Source organism: Babylonia areolata, chromosome 18, assembly GCF_041734735.1.
Source record: "Babylonia areolata isolate BAREFJ2019XMU chromosome 18, ASM4173473v1, whole genome shotgun sequence".
NCBI lineage: Eukaryota > Metazoa > Mollusca > Gastropoda > Neogastropoda > Buccinidae > Babylonia > Babylonia areolata.
In genome coordinates, this window is record NC_134893.1 from 43,110,350 (window position 1) to 43,131,973 (window position 21,624).

General features: G+C 42.7%; 2 protein-coding genes across 9 annotated transcripts in view; one reads left to right on the forward strand and one right to left on the reverse strand.

Moving 5' to 3' along the window:
* Positions 1-16,673, forward strand: part of LOC143292788 (uncharacterized) — a 159,787-nt gene extending 143,114 nt beyond the window's left edge. For 4 of the 5 annotated variants that reach the window (XM_076603361.1, XM_076603363.1, XM_076603364.1 and 1 more), the window contains 12 exons: positions 1,732-1,910; positions 3,830-4,120; positions 4,641-4,772; positions 5,198-5,359; positions 6,685-6,877; positions 7,580-7,853; positions 8,450-8,636; positions 8,995-9,070; positions 9,364-9,513; positions 11,283-11,514; positions 13,801-14,268; positions 15,453-16,673. In XM_076603361.1, coding sequence (XP_076459476.1) covers positions 1,732-1,910; positions 3,830-4,120; positions 4,641-4,772; positions 5,198-5,359; positions 6,685-6,877; positions 7,580-7,853; positions 8,450-8,636; positions 8,995-9,070; positions 9,364-9,513; positions 11,283-11,514; positions 13,801-14,229 — 2,305 coding nt within the window. In that variant the 3' untranslated portion in view covers positions 14,230-14,268; positions 15,453-16,673. The remainder of the gene's footprint in view (positions 1-1,731; positions 1,911-3,829; positions 4,121-4,640; positions 4,773-5,197; positions 5,360-6,684; positions 6,878-7,579; positions 7,854-8,449; positions 8,637-8,994; positions 9,071-9,363; positions 9,514-11,282; positions 11,515-13,800; positions 14,269-15,452) is intronic. The other variant, XM_076603366.1, reaches the window with a different exon arrangement.
* Positions 16,674-17,023: 350 nt separating this feature from the next.
* The window catches only part of LOC143292789 (TOM1-like protein 2), a 45,979-nt gene continuing 41,378 nt past the window's right edge, over positions 17,024-21,624 (reverse strand). For all 4 annotated transcript variants that reach the window (XM_076603370.1, XM_076603368.1, XM_076603369.1 and 1 more), the window contains one exon: positions 17,024-21,624. This exon is cut by the window's right edge and continues 213 nt beyond it. The gene's annotated coding sequence lies outside the window, so the exon portion shown is untranslated.

Genomic DNA, 21,624 nt, shown 5'->3' on the forward strand with positions numbered 1-21,624 from the left:
GTGGTCTGAGAGGGAAAGGTGGGTGGTCGGAAAGGTGGGTGGTCTGAGAGGGAAAGGTGGGTGGTCTGAGAGGGAAAGGTGGTCTGAGAGGGAAAGGTGGGTGGTCTGAGAGGGAAAGGTGGGTGGTCTGAGAGGGAAAGGTGGGTGGTCTGAGAGGGAAAAGTGGGTGGTCTGAGAGGCTGAAAGGGAAAGGTGGGTGGTCTGAGAGGGAAAAGTGGGTGGTCTGAGAGGCTGAAAGGGAAAGGTGGGTGGTCTGAGAGGCCGAAAGGGAAAGGTGGGTGGTCTGAGAGACTGAGAGGGAAAGGTGGGTGGTTTGAGAGGCTGAGAGGGAAATGGTCTGAGAGGCTGAAAGAGAAAGGTGGGTGGTCTGAGAGGCCGAAAGGGAAAGGTGGGTGGTCTGAGAGGCTGAAGAGAAAGGTGGGTGGTCTGAGAGGCTGAAAGAGACAAGGTGGGTGGTCTGAGAGGCTGAAGAGAAAGGTGGGTGGTTTGAAAGGCTGAAAGGGAAAGGTGGGTGGTCTGAGAGGCCGAAAGGGAAAGGTGGGTGGTCTGAGAGGCTGAGAGGGAAAGGTGGGTGGTCTGAGAGGCCGAAAGGGAAAGGTGGGTGGTCTCAGAGGCTGAGAGGGAAATGGTCTGAGAGGCTGAGAGGGAAAGGTGGGTGGTCTCAGAGGCTGAAAGGGAAAGGTGGGTGGTCTCAGAGGCTGAGAGGGAAATGGTCTGAGAGGCTGAGAGGGAAAGGTGGGTGGTCTGAGTGGCTGAGAGGGAAAGGTGGGTGGTCTGAGAGGCCGAAAGGGAAAGGTGGGTGGTCTCAGAGGCCGAGAGGGAAAGGTGGGTGGTCTCAGAGGGAAAGGTGGGTGGTTTGAGAGGCTGAAGAGAAAGGTGGGTGGTTTGAAAGGCTGAAAGGGAAAGGTGGGTGGTCTGAGAGGCTGAAAGGGGAAGGTGGGTGGTCTGAGAGGGAAAAGTGGGTGGTCTGAGAGGCTGAAAGGGAAAGGTGGGTGGTCTGAGAGGCCGAAAGGGAAAGGTCTGAGAGGCTGAAGCATTTGGCAGGGGGTCTGGAATGGACCTGCAGGTCTGACATTGGTTTGTGTTTACAGTTTTGATGGAATGTGTTTTGTGATGACAGGAATATTGTAGCATTGAGAGGGGAGATGGTTTTTTCACAGAATGTGTGTATCAGCATTCACTAGCAACATCACACACACACACACCATATACAACTTACACAAAACATTGCACACCACATCCCCAACACACACCAAACATACCCCCATACCCCCACACCACACAGTACACTCATACACCACATGCAAACCACACACACCCTCATTGATGAAGCAGATTGTAGATGTGTCCAAATCGTGTTATTATTCAGATATAATGTATCCAATGCATGTTATTGTTGTTCTGATATACTCTGTCCAATGTGTGTCATTGTTGTTCTGCTATAATATGTCCATTGTGTGTTGTTGTTGTTCTGATACAATGTGTCCAGTGTGTGTTATTCTGATACAATACGTCCAATGTGTATTGTAGTTGTTCAGATACAATTTGTCCGATGTGTGTTATTCTGATGCAATACATCCAATCTGTGTTGTTGTCCGGTATGATGTGTCCAATATGTGTAGCTGTTGTTCAGACACAATATGTCCAGTGTGTTGTTGTTGTTCAGGTACAATGTGTCCAATACGTGTAGTTGTTGTCCAGATGCAATGTGTCCAGTGTGTTGTTGTTCAGATTCAAGATGATGAAGGAGCGTCGGAAAATGGCTGACATTGACAAGGAGGAGATCCCACCATCCCTGGAGAAGGAACTGCAGTGGCTGGAGGAGCGGAAGCAGGCCAGGAAAACCCGTGAACCACAGAGACAGGGAAGTGTCGACTCCAGACGTTCTTCTATATCCACTGAAGGGGAGGGTGAGTTTTACAGGAAATTATCTGTGTGTATATGATAACCATCTTCACTGAAGGGGAGGGTGAATTATACTAGAAAATATCTCTGTGTGTATTCGATAACCGTCTTCACTGAAGTGGAGGGTCAGTTTACTGGAAAATATCTCTGTGCGTATACCTTAACCACCAAGTGTTGGGTCTCTTGAGAAAGAAAATGTGATTTGGAGCAAAGTGATTCATTATTTATTGTAATTCAAATGGGCTGGGGAAGGCACAAGCAAGTGTTGAAAACAATCTGTCTACCAGTCATAAAGACTGTGTCTCTCAAAGCATATTGTAACCAGGTTTTAGTAAGTAAATTACAGATATTATCATTACATGAAGATAATCAAATAAATTATTTAGCTGTGCTTTTTTCGGTGATGAAGTCAAGTGTGCAAATGTTGGATTTCTGTGCTAACAATGACTAGAACATGTGACAGGCACTCAATTTGGTTCATCCAATCACTATGTGATAAAAAGTCTTGAATCCTTCTTTTAATAACTTTATTTACCTGAGAGTGGACTGTCCTGATTTCACTGTCTTCATACATGACTATTATAATCTTAATTTGTGTGGGAGAGGACAGGTGATGTTGATGTCAGCACATTTCAATGTGTCCCAATGTATTTCAGTGTATGACAGCCTGACCCCTATGGTGTTCATAGCCTGTGTCAATATAACAACCTACCCTCTATGGTCCCCACAGCTGGTGTCAGTGTATCCCAATGTATTTCAACGTGTCCCAGTGTATTTTAGTTTATCCCAATGTATTTCAGTGTATGATAACCTGACTGCTATGGTCCCAGTAGCTGGTGTCAGTGTATCCCAGTGTATTTCAGTGTATGACAAACTAACTGCTGTGGTCACAGCAGCTGGTATAAGTTTATCTCAGTGTATTTCAGTGTATCCCAGTGTATTTCAATGTATGACAAACTGACCTCCATGGTGTCCACAGCTAGTGTCAACATATCCCAGTGTATTTCAATGTATGACAAACTGACCTCCATGGTGTCCACAGCTAGTGTCAACGTATCCCAGTGTATTTCAATGTATGACAAACTGACCTCCATGGTGTCCACAGCTAGTGTCAACGTATCCCAGTGGAGGTCATAGTGTCCACAGCTAGTGTCAACGTATCCCAGTGTATTTCAATGTATGACAAACTGACCTCCATAGTGTCCACAGCTAGTGTCAACACATCTCAGTGTATTTCAGTGTATGACAAACTGACCTCCATGGTGTCCACAGCTAGTGTCAACACATCTCAGTGTATTTCAATGTATGACAAACTGACCTCCATGGTGTCCACAGCTAGTGTCAACACATCTCAGTGTATTTCAGTGTATGACAAACTGACCTCCATGGTGTCCACAGCTAGTGTCAACACATCTCAGTGTATTTCAGTGTATGACAAACTGACCTCCATGGTGTCCACAGCTAGTGTCAACGTATCCCAGTGTATTTCAATGTATGACAAACTGACCTCCATGGTGTCCACAGCTAGTGTCAACGTATCCCAGTGTATTTCAATGTATGACAAACTGACCTCCATGGTGTCCACAGCTAGTGTCAACGTATCCCAGTGTATTTCAATGTATGACAAACTGACCTCCATGGTGTCCACAGCTAGTGTCAACGTATCCCAGTGTATTTCAGTGTATGACAAACTGACCTCCATGGTGTCCACAGCTAGTGTCAACGTATCCCAGTGTATTTCAATGTATGACAAACTGACCTCAGTGGTGTCCGCAGCTGGTGTCAATGTACTCCAATGTATCCCAATGTATTTCAATGTATGACAACCTGATCTGCATGGTGTTCACAGCCTGTGTCAATGTATATCAATGTATCCCAATGTATTTCAATGAATAACACCCTGACCCCCCTGGTGTCCACACAGCTGGAGGCCCCGTGCCGGTGTTCCGGCAGCGTCTGCAGGACCTGACCTTTGAAACAGGGGACACCATCACCATGTACTGCGCGCTGGAGGGGCCGCCCCCCTACTCCACAGTCTGGTACAAGAACGAGGAACTGCTGTCGGACGGCACCCGGGTCAAACAGGAGCTGTACGAGGACGGACAGGCCACACTGACCATTACTGCGGCCAAGCCCTACGACGCCGGCGTGTACAAGTGTGTGGCCAGGAGCAAGTCAGGCCGAGCCTCCAGCAGGATGAGGTTACTGCAGGGAGGTGAGGGCTTCTCCCAGAATAAAAAAACCCAAAAAGCATGGGTTTGATTCTCCTTGACATGTATGTTTTTTCAACATTTAATGAACAGTGTAAACATATTGCACACCTTGCATCATAATTGTGTCTGCAGATCACACAGCATAAATGCATTGCACATCCGAAATGTGTGTAGATATCCAGCACAAACACACTGCACACATCACATCAGAAATGTGTTCAGATATCCAGCACAAACACACTGCATCCCTGACATCAGAGTTGTGGGCAGATATCCAACACAAACACATTTCAAATCAGAAATGTGTGCAGATATCCAGCACAAACATATTGCACACCTGACGTAAGAACTGTTGGAAGATATCCAGTACAAACAGCTGATATCAAGACATAACTCTAACAGAATTATCCTGTGGATGGTAGGCCAATACACAAACAAGCTGAAAATAAAGCTGTTTATAGTATTTATCCATATTCAGGTTTTTGAGAGTGTTTTTGTGTGTCTTTTCTTTTCTTGAAACAGATGTGCCAGAAAGACCAGGCAGACCGGCAGTCCTACAGATAGCAGCTAATGAACTGATCCTGATGTGGGAGGCTCCTCGTTTTGATGGAAACTGCCCCATACTCTACTACAGAGTGGACTACAAAGCAGCAGGTAAGTGCTTCATGCTATAACTGGACTGTTTTTCAAATGAGCAAATTATATCACTTTGATACATGTTATAGAATATTCTTTGCCTCACCGGTTTGCTTTGACTCGTTGTATAGAAGAAAAAAGCCTTGCAGCTATTGAGTATTCTGTGGGAGATGGTAAAGACCAATCTGTTTACTCTGACTACCATGTTATCTTCTTGTCTTGAACTACCAACACAATACTGACTTCTTTCAATGCTTCCCTGAAAACAACCTGCCGAAGACTACAAAGAACAATGGGTAAAGATGTGGGCTGAAAACCGTCTCAGAATCTTCAGAGGGTGATTTTTTTTTTCATTAAATAAATCATTTTTGTGTATGTGTGTGTGTGTGTGTGTGTGTGTTTTCCCATTGAAGTGGCCTGATGACGCAGTGTGTGTTAACCAGGAGACAGCCGGTGGACCAGCTGTGTGTACACTCCCCTGGAGACGTGTGTGGTGTCAGGCCTGAAGCCAGAGACACCATACCGTCTGCGTGTGTCTGCTGCCAACCTCCTGGGGCGTGGGCCTTTCAGCTGGTCTTCTGTGGAGGTCACCACCACCAAACAAGGTGAGGGGTTATAGAGGTCACCACCACCAAACAAGGTGAGGGGTTATAGAGGTCACCACCACCCAAACAAGGTGAGGGGTTATAGAGGTCACCACCACCAAAACAAGGTGAGGGGTTATAGAGGTCACCACAACCAAACAAGGTGAGGGGTTATAGAGGTCACCACCACCAAACAAGGTGAGGTGTTATAGAGGTCACTACCACCGAACAAGGTGAGGGGTTATAGAGATCACCACAAAACAAGGTGAGGGGTATGGTTATAGAAGTCACCACCACCAAAACAAGGTGAGGGGTTAGAGAGGTCAATACCACAAAACAAGGCGAGGGGTTAGAGAGGTCACCACCACCAAAACAAGGTGAGAGGTTATAGAGGTCACCACTACCAAACAAGGTGAAGGGTTATAGAAGTCACCACCACAGAACAAGGTGAGGGGTTATAGAGGTCACCACCACCAAAACAAGGTGAGGGGTTATAGAGGTCACCACCACCAAAACAAGGTGAGGGGTTATAGAGGTCACCACCACCAAAACAAGGTGAGGGGTATGGTTATAGAGGTCACCACCACCAAACATGGTGAGGGATTATAGAGGTCATCACTACCAAAACAAGGTGAGGGGTTATAGAGGTCACCACCAACAAAAGAAAGGGGGTCATGGAGGTCACCACCAACAAAGGAGAGGGGGTCGTGGAGGTCAACACCAAAAAACAAGGTCAGGGGTCATGGAGGTCACCTTCAACAAAGTGAGGGGGGTCATGGAGGTCCGCACCAACAAACAAGGTGAGGGGGGTCATGGAGGTCACCACCAACAAACAAGGTGAGGGGGGTCATGGAGGTCACCACCAACAGACAAGAAGAATATAAGGTGTGTGCTAAGGCCCAGAGTTTCAGTTTGTTTCAAGGAGGTGTCAGAGCGTAGACGCTGATCAACGTTACATATACTATTGCACATTTTAAAAGAATAGATAAAACAAGGGGCAGACGCCTGACATGCACATGAATCCAGTGTACTGGTCAGGCCTTGAGGGCCAACCATATGCTGCAGGAATAGAAGAGAGGGGGGGAAACTGTTTACATAAAACTGTGAACTATGTATTGGAAGTATATTGGCATTAACGCTAAAAAATGATAAAACAGACAACTGAAAGAGGATAGAATAAGCTATGTATCGGAAGTATTATTAGCACTAACACTTTTTTTTTTTAAATGATGATGGACAACTGAAGGGGATGGAATATGATTTACAGGGAGAGGAGAGTGTCTTGATGTTGAATGCCGACATGGTACCGGAAGAGCACACAATGAAAGTTGCGTCTGACTGTGCAGGGTCTATCAGCTCCCTGAGGCTGGGAGACCTGACCCTGGACCAGCTGAAGCAGAGACAGGAGGAGGGCAAGGAGATTGCCAGCAAACCGCGTGAGTCAGAGGCCTCGGAAGAAGCTCCCGTCGACACCTCTACACCCACCCTCCAGACAGGTGAACCAAGCAAGGAGTACGTCCTGGGAGACACACTGTGGAAGTGAGTACCACTGTCCTGCTTTTGATCGGCTTGATTGCTGTATTCTTCATTTTGTTGACTCATGCTTTGTGTTTGTGTAAAAAGAAAGATTACACACCTCATCAAATTTGCCTCAAGGACAGAGATGATTTCAGTGTCCCAGGTCAACGTTTGTGTCAACATGTTAGTGTCTGAACTCCTTTCATTTGAACACACATGCAGAAGATCAAAATGCACAAAATATGTCATTCGTTATATCAATATTCAATGGGTTATGGAAAAGCACAGGCACTGGTGCTGTGTTTTCCGGGTCAGGGGAGCTTCAAATCACAAATGAGACAGACATAAATGAAGAGAGAGGGACAGAAGACTGACTAGACAACGTCTGACACCAGAGAAAAATTTCTTCTCTTACTCTCTTCAGAAAAGCAGTAAAAACATATTACTGGTACTCCAATGTTAGCCAATGTCATGCACTTTTTCGTCCAACTGTCAAAATCAGTTGCTATGTGTGTGTTTGTGTGTGTGTGTGTGTGTGTGTGTGTGTGTGTGTGTGTGTGTGTGTGCTATGCATGCATTTAATTGTTTCTCCTTGTTTTTTGTGTGTATTTTTGTGTGGGTAGCACTGTGATCACACAACCAAAGTGTGGACATTTCTACACATCCTATGTTATGAATGAAGCTGATTCACTGATTCACTAATTGATAACCCCACTGCCTCAGGGGCCAGTTTGGAGAGTTGAAGGAGGGCAGCAACAAGAAGACCTCCAAGCACTGCCTGGTGAAGTGTGTTCCCACCTCCCTCCCCGACAGTCAGCGCGAGTTTGACGTCCTGAAAACCATGCGTCATGAGACCATCCTGCGACTGCAATCGGCCTTCTCCACCCCAACCACCCTGTTCCTTGTGTTTGACGATGTCCCAGGGATACACGTGGCTCAGCGGTTATCTCTGCGCCGTCGCTACTCTGAGGACAATGTTGCCTACATCATTCGACAGGTGACCAACCATCTGTTTCCATTGTTTTCCTCAACTCACATCTTCTGAAGACAGAGGACAGATTATGTCTCGTCACACTTATTTCATGTAGATTCTAAAGATAAGAGAGAGGACTGTTCATATCCATGTGACTGAATGTTAGAGTACATATTGGATGTTGAAATGTTCCTCTAAATTATGCCATCAGGAAAAGAGAGAGAGCTGAAATGAGGTGTTTTGATGTTTACCTTTATCTTTAACTGGTAGAAAACCCATCCATCATTACCATCATCATTCTCACACTATAAAACATTCTTTTACTAGACTTCAACAAAATTACACAGTTTATAGGAATATACAAAAGAAAAAAAACACCAACACACTTATAACTTCTTGAATAACTATGTAATGATGTCATGAACATTTCTACTTTTTTTCTGCTTATGAAAATGGTTCTTATCTGTACTCGAAGAAAGTGAGATCTGTCTGTTATTTAGTATGTGAGATCAGTCTGTATGTTATTTCTTCATTTTCATGCTTGTCATGGTTGTCAAACAACAGTCATGGTGGGAGCGGTGAAGCTGTCATTCACAGCGAGGTGTGACTGGGGGTTGCAGGTTCTGTACGCCTTGCAGTACTTGCATCGCAACAGTGTCATCCACCTCAACCTTCAGCCAGCGGCTCTGCTCGTGTCCTCCCGCCATGGCCTGGACATCCGCCTGGCGGACTTCTCTATGGCCCATGTGCTGACCAATGGGGCTGAAGGGGTGTCCGTCCCACGTAAAGGCTACCCAGACTTCATCGGTCAGTGTTCACACCTGACGTTTACTTCGGTGTGAGAGTTTTTAGGCACTTCCACAAAGGTTCCTTTTGTGTGTGTGTGTGTGTGTGTGTGTGTGTGTGTGTGTGTGTGTGTGTGTGTGTTCTGTTTGCATCTCTTCTTTGGGACAGAAGTGGTATCAAGCACGTATATGATGACTGAGAGACATGAGAGAGCTGATCTGAAGGGAGGAGAAAGAGTAGAGAAGCTCCCATGGTCCCATGTTCTGATGTTTAAAAAAAATCTTTGTTTCTTTTCTTACACAATGTCTTAGGGATTTTTTAAAAAAATTTTACGGTGCACTGCCAAAAAAACCAAAAAAACAATGGTTGTCTGTTGCAGCCCCTGAAGTGGTGGTGAAGGACAAGGCTTCACCAGCATCTGATGTCTGGGGTGTGGGAACACTCACTTTCCTGCTGTAAGTTTGTGTGTGTGTTGTGTGTGCGTGTGTGCGCGCGTGCATGTGCACACATGCGTGCGCAGGGATGAGTAATTGTGTGTTTCTGCCATTGCGTCTGTACACGTGTTCAGAGAGAAACCCACCTTTCATGAAGACAAGTCACTGTTACTCCCTTCACTGTCATATCACTCCATGGCCAAGTACATCGTAACTATGTCTCTGTGTGCCCCTGATCCCCTGTATGACTGATCTTTCCTGTTTATGAACCCTGCACTGAATTGTGTCATGCACTGAACATGGTGGTTGTGCAGGCTGAGTGGCTTATCCCCCTTCGCTGGCAGCAGCGATGAAGAAACGCTGATCAACGTTGCCTACAGTCGCTATGACGCTGGGGATCTTCTGGATGGTGTCTCCCATGAGGCGCTCAAGTTCCTCTTCAAGGTCATGAAACGACTGCCAAGGTCAGAGTCATGTGTGGAAGATGGCTATTAAAAACAATGATGAGTGCTCCTTTAACTTTCTATTGATTTGCAGTCTTAAGATAAATGTTCGGATTGTTAATATATTGTCTTGTTTTCATTGAAAAAAAGTGGGATCATGTCAGGAAATTAAAAAATGTGAAAAATGCAACTCTTGTTAAGACAGAGCTGGATACTGCATTCCAGTACTTGCTTAAATCGATTATATGCATCAATTTCTTGTCTTTTTTTTCTTTTTCTTTTTTGTCTTTTTTTTTTTGCTGTCCCATCATCTGCTCCATTTCAATAGCATTACTTCCACACCGCTCATTCAAAGTCCTCCATATACATCCACACCTGGGTTGTTCTGTCGCAGTCACAGTGTTGGCAGTACACAGGCAACCATGATATTAGGTCAGCAAGAGGCCACACACCAGAGGAGACCTTGCACTGCTGCTGGGACACTTCAGTCGTGTTCAGTGGTGCCTGTTCTGATTTAGCATACTTAGCACACCACCTACTATGCCCCCTACTGATTTCAATAATAGCTTAGCCACAGAGCCAGATTGAATGAGTGTTCCCCCAGAGTGGAGACCGCCACCATATCCCTCCAACAACAGTCCCCCATGAATCTGCCGACAGTGAAGACCTTGATAGGATGCACCCCAGGCACAGAAGTGGAGGGGTATCGAAACTGAGGTCACCATGAGAGCAGGGCATGAAAGGCCACAGAATTACAGACATTTTTTTCTTACTGATGATGAAGGTGGAGGATGCTGATGATGATGTTGCTACGGAGGTCCTTTAAGGTTTGGGACTACATGACAAGGCTGTTCTCTATGCTTCCTTTCATAATGATATTCCGGCATTAACCAGGCACAAGAGATACAGACACTTGCAGTGTTGGTAAGGAAATTTCAGCAACACACCCAAAGACGCATCCGTGAAGTGGATGATACTTGACTGTGTAATCCCAGTCTTCCCATTTAAGTCAGTTGCACTCAACTCTGGGTAGGAGCTAGCCCACCTTTGTTGGGAATCAAACCCATGTCCTCCCAGCCATCAGGTGGCAATGCTAACCACTTTGCCACTTTGATTTCATTGTAACGAAAATCAAAAAGAGAAAATACGTGCTTACATTGATTAATAAAATGGGTTAAAAAAAAAAGAAAAAAAAGACAACAACAGCAAATCATGTAAATTTGACATGAACTGGTTTGAACAACAAAATTTTGGTGCTTTGTGAGGTGGAATTCAAACAGTGAGAATGAAAAGCCTGACGTGTATCAGAAGTATTATTCCACCTCGCTGTATCTGCCCACCAATAACTCACAGCTCTGTGGTTCAGCAGTATTGCACATACCTGTGTCTGCCCACCACTATTGCACCTCTCTGTACCTGCCCACCAATAACTCACAGCTCTGTGGTTCAGCAATATTGCACCTACCTGTATCTGCCCACCAATAACTCACAGCTCTGTAGTGCAGCAATATTGCACCTACCTGTATCTGCCCACCAATAACTCACAGCTCTGTAGTGCAGCAGTATTGCACATACCTGTGTCTGCCCACCAATATTGCACCTACCTGTATCTGCCCACCAATAACTCACAGCTCTGTAGTGCAGCAGTATTGCACATACCTGTGTCTGCCCACCAATATTGCACCTACCTGTATCTGCCCACCAATAACTCACAGCTCTGTAGTGCAGCAGTATTGCACCTACCTGTATCTGCCCACCAATAACTCACAGCTCCCCACCCTATGCTGCAGCAATCGCCCCACAGTCCTGGAGTGTCTGGAACACAAGTGGCTGCAGCTGACTGACGCCATGATGAAGACGCGGGAGGCCAACCTCTTCCGCAGCAACCGCCTGCGCCAGTTCGTGAAGAACTACGATGCCAGGCGACAGAGCAAGGACCTGCGCATCCTGTTTGACGATCTGGTGTTGCCCCCTGAACTGGTGGCCACTCTCCAGCCCGACGTCCTGACGTCAGGCAAAAAGGTGATCATGGACGGGGAGATATGATGGCTGTTGGGGAATGAGGGGAAGGTGTAGGAAGGGGTGGGGAGGGAGGGGCATGAGCAGGGCTAAAGGTTAAAAGGGCAAGAGGCAAGGTTGAAGGTTAACAGGGCAAGAGGTGAGGCTGAAAGTTAACAGGGCAAGAAGCAGTGTTCAGAGTTTAACAAGGCAAGAGGTAGATTTAAAAGGTTAACGGGGCAAGGGGCGGGCTAAATGATTACAGGGCAATGAGATGTGGCTGAAAGTTAACAGGGCAATGAGGTGGGGCTGGGCAAAGAGGTGGGGCTGAAAGTTAACAGGGCAAAGAGGTGGGGCTGAAAGTTAACAGGGCAATGAGGTGGGGCTGAAAGTTAACAGGGCAAAGAGGTGGGGCTGAAAGTTAACAGGGCAATGAGGTGGGGCTGAAAGTTAACTGAAGGTTAACAGGGCAAAGAGGTGGGGCTGAAAGTTAACAGGGCAAAGAGGTGGGGCTGAAAGTTAACAGGGCAAGAAGCAGTGTTCAAAGTTTAACAAGGCAAGAGGTAGATTTAAAAGGCTAACAGGGCGAGGGGCGGGCTAAATGATTACAGGGCAAGAGGTGGGTCTGAAAGTTAACAGGGCAATGAGATGTGGCTGAAAGTTAACAGGGCAAAGAGGTGGGGCTGAAAGTTAACAGGGCAAAGAGGTGGGGCTGAAAGTTAACAGGCCAAAGAGGTGGGGCTGAAAGTTAAAAAGGTGGGGCTGAAAGTTAACAGGCCAAAGAGGTGGGGCTGAAAGTTAACAGGGCAAAGAGGTGGGGCTGAAAGTTAACAGGGTAAAGAGGTGGGGCTGAAAGTTAACAGGGCAAAGAGGTGGAGCTGAAAGTTAACAGGGCAAAGAGGTGGGGGCTGAAACGGGCAAAGAGGTGGGGCTGAAAGTTAACAGGGCAAAGAGGTGGGGGCTGAAACGGGCAAAGAGGTGGGGCTGAAAGTTAACAGGGCAAAGAGGTGGGGCTGAAAGTTAACTGAAAGTTAACAGGGCTAAGAGGTGGTGGCTGAAACAGGCAAAGAGGTGGAGCTGAAAGTTAACTGAAAGTTAACAGGGCAAAGAGGTGGGGGCTGAAACGGGCAAAGAGGTGGGGCTGAAAGTTAACAGGGCAAAGAGGTGGGGCTGAAAGTTAACTGAAAGTTAACAGGGCAAAGAGGTGGTGGCTGAAACGGGCAAAGAGGTGTGGCTGAAAGTTAACAGGGCAAAGAGGTGGGGGCTGAAACGGGCAAAGAGGTGGAGCTGAAAGTTAACAGGGCAAAGAGGTGGGGCTGAAAGTTAACTGAAAGTTAACAGGGCAAAGAGGTGGGGGCTGAAACGGGCAAAGAGGTGGAGCTGAAACAGGGCAAAGAGGTGGGGTTGAAACGGGCAAAGAGGTGGGGCTGAAAGTTAACAGGGCAAAGAGGTGGGGCTGAAAGTTAATGAGCACAGATGGTGACAGCAAATAAAGATGGGGACAGATTATTTTTCAACAGGAGATAGGAAGAAATGGGAGCTAGTTTGTTGGGGGCGGGGGGTGGGGGGGAGAAATATAGAAGCTAATCATATTTGTGAAGTCACACAAAGGACTTTTTATTTTAAGAAACTGATGAACAAATATATTTGTCACTGAGCTACAGAGCCCTGTCTTTTCAGTATCACAGATTGTAAATAATTCCTCCAGCACGTTTTGTTTAGCTTTGGGGTATCCACTTTCATTTAGATCAAAGCTACATATATGCACATTTCATTACACAGTTATCTTAATGATGCCCTTAGTTGAAAGTCCATGTCTTTTTAGTCTCCCAAGCTTTTCTGAAAGTTCCTTTTTTTTTCCTTTGTTTTCCCCTTGCTTCCTGTTTGCAACAAACTCCATTATGTTCAGTTAAAAAAAAATGCTGTATGGTGGTTGTATCTGTACTGTTGTTAAACTAATTTTGTTTTGTGTTCATAGCTCACAGAATATGTGTTCCTTGCCAGCTTGCTACAGTAGAGGCTTAGTTTCCTGCTTCTGTTTCATGTTCAGTCATTACATTTATAAACCATACACTAAACAAATACTGAATTTTGATGTTGTTGAGCTTTTCATTTCATTCTTTTCAGTGTGTAGTTGCTTGTACTGCTTTATATTTGCTTGTAGCAAATTTTACATGACTCTTAGTTTACGATGTAACATTCCGCTTCCAAATGCAATTCACCTTTCATTTTAGCAGGGTTTCAGCAATGTTGTGTTTCCATTTGTTAACATAGCATTCATGTGTGTCTAATTTGTTTTGCTACACCAAGGACTCTGAAGCAGAGTTACAGACAGCAGCAGACTCCAGCAGTCTGAAAGAGATGAAATCAAAGTCTGTAAAGTTTGAGAGAGAACCAACACAGGCACCAACAGAGGAAGATGCTGCAGAATCAGAGCTGACTGCTGCTGATGATGAGCAAGAAGAGACGGAGATCACCTGTGCTGAAGAAATCATTGCTGCAGTGAGGGGAACAGACAACGTCAAGGCAGACCCTGCACTGCTAAAAATCATTGAAGACACAGCAAGTACGTCAGAAACTGTAGCTGAAGCTGAAGAAACACCATCACACGCTGAAGAAAGCAAAGAAGGTTTGGCTGAAGGCCTCAAGCCAGCAGAGGACCAACCCCAGGCTGAATCAGTGATGGGGGCAGATGATAGTGTAGCTGTGAAGGAACCAGCAGCTGCAGAGGCAGAATGAGACAGCTGCCTTTCCATGTGATCACACTGTGTGGACAGGGTACTTTGATCTGCATGCAGTCCTCTCTGTCAAGCGCCATGCAGCCCTGTCCATCTTTCCACTGACATTCTGCACTTTTTGGCCTTACCTATATTTTCTCCACTGTCGTATTCCCTTATCCATTAAAACTTTTTTTTTGGGGGGTAGGGCGGGGGGTGAGGGGGGGATAATACAGTGTTTGAAATTCTACACAATCTGTGCATGTCTTTTGCCTGTGCATGCCTGTCTTTATCTGAGGATCTTAGATGTCTTGACAATCAGATGCTCGTTGCACACTTGCTAGTCATTTCTTTCTGCTGTTATCTAGAGACACCAATTGAAATAAGTCATCAAAACGTAAAACAGGCACTGTAGTTGGTTTCTGCAGAGCATTAGGTTTGCTGCTGATGGGATCCCTTCAAAAATAACTATATGGTTATCTGTACTTGTACACAATCAAAACTTAGCTTGCAGTCTTATAGACATGCATCTATAGCAGTTTCAAGTTTCTTTCTTGTGCATGTTGCTGTGACTCATCAGCACATTTTCCCAAACTCCCACAACAGTATGGTGTGTTTATGTACGTGTGTGTGTGTGTGTGCGTGTGCGTGTGTGCGTGCGTGCGCACACAAATTGTGTGTGTGTGTGTGAGTTTTGGAGTGAACACGCATGCATTTAGGTATCTTCTGTCAAAACCAAGTGTGCTCTTTAGTTGACAGTATTCTTCAATGAACAGTTCAACTTAAGAAAACCCCTTTAAATGCCTACATTAAGTTGCACTTGAATGTGTTGCTTTATTTTCTTTCAATTTCTTATAGACTGTAAACCATTAATTTGGAGAAAAAATTGATCACCTTTAAACATCACCCCCATCTTGCCATGTAACATATACATGCCACATTTTAAGTCACACTGCTCTAATTTCGATTCCACTTTTATTATAATTTTGTGACTTTTCAATAATCTTTCAATCATTGGCCTAAAGAAAAAAAAATATATATATATATACATATACATATCATGGTAACTGTCAACTGAGATATGAATGATTTTAATATGAAGAAGCATTAAATAACTGTACAAATTAAAACTAGTTTTTTCTTGCTTGATATTTTAGGGGATGGGTTCTTTCTTTTTTCTTTCATGTAGTTGTTGTTTTGATTTTCGTCTCTCACACATTTAACCTTGGCTGATGTGATTTACAGTGAGGGACGGAAGCAACAACAGCTGTGTGACTTCTTACCAGAAGACAGGACAATTGTGTGAGACAAGGGTGTCTTCTTTTCCGTGTTTCGTCTCAACACAGTTGTGAACAAGCCACCAAAACAGACTCAATTTTCGATCATGATCCTGCATGGATGGAACTTTCAATGGTTCAAGAAACAGCGATTTTGAAATGTATATTTCTAAGCATAAAGCATGTTTAGGGCTTTAGTGATCACAGCCTTTAGTATTTGATCATAAACTAAATATGCAGTATGAATAACATTTTGAATTTGTAGTGATATGTTTACAATTTATAACACTTTTGGATGGTTTTGATTTGTCAATGCTTGATCTAAGTGTAATGGAAAAGAAGTATATTTTCTGGGCAACTGGTTTGTGAAAAAGCATCGATTACCTTTTCATGAGAGATACACAATGTTCAAGCATTTTAATGAAAATGTTTATTTGAAATGCATGGTTTAGCCATTAATTAGTTCTCTTCATGTTGATGATGTACAATGTAGATAAAACAAGTTTGTATGTGCTGATGATTTAAAGTTGATAGTCCGTTTTCCTTTTCACTAGTTTCAGTCCCAAGAGAGCAATGTGCTTACATGCAAAATCCGGACTTTGGAGTTTGATGCTTCATTGAAACCTCTGAGACCAGCTCAGTTTCACAGCAAACCAGAGGAGTTCTAACTGGTATAAGCTATATCTGGCATACACCAGTTTGACACTGTGAGCATATGATGCCAAAATGGGTTATGTAGAACAAAGTGCATTGCATTTCTTTCTCTTTAGGTGTTTGGAATGGTGTAAACCTCTAGTGTGTTAGTGTGAGTGTGCCGTTTCATTTCTCCATGTACAGAAAGACTAGGCAAAGGAATCCTGTGAGCGGCAAAGAAGACTTAACCTATGATATATTCTGTGATACTTGAACGTCTATGAACAGTGAATGTCGTCGGACTGTGCAATAATCCTGTACATTACAATCTGCCTTTGATAAAACTTGTCCTCATATTGGTTGTGTTGTGTGTATTCAAAGTGATGTGCTGACAGATGACTTGCTGGTGGCACAGAGTTGGTAACATGCTGTGCAACAGATGGCACAGAAAGTTGTACTGATAGGTCAGACATGAGTTGTAGAAAGATGGCATTAAGAGGGAATATGTGTGGTCCATTTTGTTGTCCAATAAAAACCTCTTGCCCTCAATGAAAAATGGTTTGTTCTGACAACCTTTGTGTGTGACCCAAACCATTACAAACCTTACAAAATATGTCAGTATCTGAATCACAGTTCTGATCAATGAGAACGATAGCAGTCATTGAAAGCAGCAGCAGTGGGATACTAATACTGCCCTCCAAAGCAAAACAAAAATGGCGCAACCACCAACAACTGTGAACAGTCTGACTTCTCACAAATTTCAAGAGCAGGTGACAAAAACAATTTGTTATGATGATTTACTGCATACACATTTATCATTAAACAGAAAACTGAATGTCCCATCAGCTGCGGAAAACATTATGCAATACATAACAAGAACATCAGTATCAGTCCACGAAAACTGAATACATTTTAATCATATTCAATTTTTATTTTCACAGAGAAGCAAACTGCATATATTATGTTATATACTTTAATTTTCATACATGAGCGATCTATACATATACACTGATGGTATTCAAATTTGCATACAAAAAATATGTACAAGCCTACAATTATATCAACATTTTCCATCAAAACATGATCCTTGTTCAAAATCAAACTGAACAAGAATATCCAAAGTATATTAAATCCAAAATTACATTTCTTACATAAGTTTACATGTTCAAAGTATGCTAAACATATTACACATACATGCACACATAAACTGACCTATTGACTCATCTTCAAACTATTCCAAACATGTTCATATCAAACCTGTGTGGAAACGCACAAACACACACAAAACAACAAAAAATAATGCACACAATTTTGAAATATTTTGATTGTCCCAGTGTCAAATTTCAGTCACATTTAATCTGGTTACAACAAAAAACAGTCAAATTTAAGCATCACTCCATCAGTTTTGAAAGAAACTGGAACCATTCTGTGTTGTACAATTTTCCACTGGACATGGTGGCAACTAACAGTTGACAGATTCACTCCTGTAAATGCATACACAAAGGGGGAAAAAAGATAACTTTGGCAAATGCCAAATATATATCAATTTTGAAGTCCATGGGCACTGAGGATATTCAAATGTTGACATAAACTGACCTATTCTGCTTGTGGCCAAGAAAAGGTCAAAATAATGTAAAGAAATTACAGCCATGTCATGAAAGTTCTGATTTATAACAAAACCTAGGATAAGATATAATACATATGAACATGTGATTGATGGGATACCATAGTTTTCTCCCTTGCTTTCCCCTGCAGACGACCCATTTGTTAGGGTTAGGGAAAAAAAAAAAAAAAAAAAAGCACAAAGTAACTGAATGAAACTCCCTGTACTTGACCCACTGACCCCTCCAAGGTCAACAGCTGGCCAGTGAGTGTATAGTTATGGAACCTCACGAAGAAGCTTTCCATTTGACCCTTGACACGTTTGCAATGCCTGGTGTAGTGCAATTTTTATGCTACCCCATGAGGAAAATGTGGAAAAAATTTTAATTCCGTCATCCAGAACGCTACCATACAGCCTTTCATCCTCCAGAGTGAGTTAAGTCACTGACTTACTGAGACAGGAAGGCTTAGAGTTAATACTGTCTATTTTCAAAACACTATAACTTTTTAATGAAGCAATAGTATTCATGTACTAGACCATTTGACACCAATAATACATTCAAATGTCTTAAATTTGCATTCCAAGATCATATGATTACTATTATAAACTGCTGACAAGGCAGTGGAACCAAACGCACTCTTTCTTATCAGCTACCAAACCCTTGCATGAAGTTGATCAGAGCCCTAGACTGTTGGTTTTTAGCTTCAAAATACAGGTACCAGCTAAGTGCAATCCTGACTTTGAAAACAGGAACAATGGTACTGACAATTAGAGTTACAACATTATCCCCAAATGAATTGAATGCAGAATGCTCATGGCAGGGTCAACTGGGCAAAACTACAGGAATAACCTTCGATTCTTTCTTCTTTCATCATGCTTAATTCTATCGGTCAAAATAATTCCATCCACTGGTCAGAATCTTATTTTTGTCTTTTGCTTTTGGTGGGTCTTTCTTGAACCATGTGCATGTTTGCTTGCATGCATGTGTGCATGTTTTTTGTTACTTGCTTTGTATGTGCTGTTAGCTTGTGGAATACATTCAAACAACAAGAAAAATTATCACTGTACTATAGTGCGAACATAAAGCTGTCAAAGGTGCATGAAAAACATGAGCTCTGCTGGGAAAGTCACTTCCAAAATTAAAATGCAACAGAATATATATATACTTACACATCAAACTTTCACAGTGTATATCAAAAAATGTTTTTACTTCACACACACACTCTCTCTCTCTCTCATTAATTTACTGACAATCAGATCAAAGTTAGAATATTAAATCAACAAATGACACCGCAAGTGCTGGGGAAATAAACAAAAAGGATGGCTTTAAGCAGACCAGAATTTTGTATCAATCCCAACCCACCTCCCTTCCTATCAAACACACATATCAACAAATAAGAAAAACAAACAACCCCACAAAAGCAAATACCCAACGTCATCACTGAACACAACTGTTATGCACATAATGAAGTAAGGGGGAATGGAAACAAAAGGGATACAAATATAAATCCAAAACAAACCAACAGTATTCAAAAGCAACCTAAAAATTCCCTTGAGATATAGGTGTATGTATACACTGATACATATATAGATAGATATATCAATCTTGCATCTAAAATTGATACATATATATAAATATATCAATCTTGCATCTAACATGGCAAGAATGTAAGCTTCATCTAACAAAACCTTTTGACAAGAATGAATTGGTTTTAACCATTGAGGCAGATCTGAAAGGACATTAACTCCTTTTGACTTGCAGTATAGAGATTTTATCTGACAAATAAATTTTTCTTTGTGACACGTCTTTCATGTTTTACAAGTGCTTCAATAAAGATGGTTGACGCCTGCCTCTCTTATTGAATTTACTGACTAAGGTATGTGACAGCAGATCCTATATATTTTCAAAATCACCAATATTTATAATTGATCAAAGTTTTGTACTTCATAAATCAATCTTTATCAATCAAACCTAATTATATATATAAAGACAATATGTAAGAAAATCTGGCACAACTGCAGTAGTATTCCAAAATCTAAGCCTCAACCTTTGGCGTTGACTGTTCCGCCAAAATTTTCCACCAGAGGACTAAAAAACAGACAACAACAAAAACTGCAATGCTGGTCATGCTATTGCACAGTTCTGTACAATTTATGACAATGGAATTACAAAAGCATATATTTACTACTATCGTACTTTAAAAATGCACATAAAAGAATAACAATATACTGCCATTCAAACAATAACAGAAAAAAGCTAAGGATAAATATTAAATTCAAAGATAAATGGTAAATACTAAGAATGACATTCTGATCCCCCCCTCCCCCACAAAAAACAAAACAAAAAAAACAACAACAACAAACAAAAAAACAACAAAAACAGAACCAAAGAGAAATTGTTGAAAAACATACTAACAACTGAACCAAACATTCAATGGCGGAATGATGGGCAGAAAAAGGCAGTTGAAAATCTATCCTGCACACTCTCTGTAAAATGAGAACATCATTCATAAACACTAGAGCACCCTTGGCATCCCAGCAGGTGGGGAGAGGGGAGGGGAGGGGGGGGAGGGGGCTGGGGGGGGGGGGGTGGACAAGACAGCCAAACCTGTTATTTCACAGCATCAGTCTGAACAGCAGCCCCTTTGACCCTCAAGAGGGCTGACAATGTAACAGATATTGTAATCACAACAAATGTAAGGTCTCTTCAGTGTCTTCTTCCAACAAGAGGACAGCCAAAGAGATAGAGAGAAATTTTGTATAAACATGCTAGAAGAACAGACTACAATTTTGCAGAATGCTGATTTTAAAACATTCTTCAACATCATGTCTGTAAATTCGCTTTCTTTAATCTATTGTACTTGTGGTACTGAGCCTGGAAAGCGAAATCCTGGACATACAAACGCATACACCTATGCAAAATATGTAATTGTAAAAGTAGCAAATATCTATCAAAAAGTTATAGAGAATAAAACTCAGCCACTGGACCATTGTTCCCTGCTGTAATATGCCTACTATGTGAGCAAATTCATATCAACCCGGCTGATCATAACAGGATCTCTGTGAAATCATCACCGGTTAAGCACTTCTCTGCCTCCAGTATACCACACTACCAGTTTTATATTCCAATAATTATATACAGTCCACTAGTCAGAGTGTGTGTAAGAGAGGAAAGCACTGATTACTTTACCGTTTCGCATTGAAAATGCAGCAGACAATAAAACTGTGATTATAAATGCTACAATCAACAGCTGTCATCCAACATGCTACGTCAAACCAGAGGTCATAGTTAGATGATGAGAATACTGAAACTATATACCTGTGAGGCAAGTGATCATAAAATGTGGTGATTGAAAGGTGGGCATAATCATGTGTCCTCTGTGTATGTACATGCATGTGTGTGAAAGTGTGAATGAATTTTTTGTTGAGAGAGCATGTGTATGTGTGTGTGTGTGTGTGCGTGCGTATGTGTCTGTGTCTGTGTATATGCATGTGCAAATGCATCAGTCATAACAGGAAGGCTGACATGACCAGACTGTGGACTATGTCACAGATATGACATACAGACCACCACAGAATCAATGAAATATGCAGGGGAAGTTGATTCCTCTACTGTATTAACATTACAAAATATTATGATACACGTATGTTTTCCATAACCAACAGTCTCCCAAAAGAAGAGGACCATCAGGTATTGAATTAGCATCACTTACAATGTCATTGAAGCACAGAACAAAGACATGTAGCAAAGCTTCCAGTGGTTCAACAGACAGGATAATATATCTCTGCTAATGAATGCAGTTACAATGTTAAAGCAACCATTCTCCCCCATTCAGTCACTCTTCTCTTTCTCTTTGTGTCATTGCTATTCTCACATAATTCCACTCTCTCTCTCTCTCTCTCT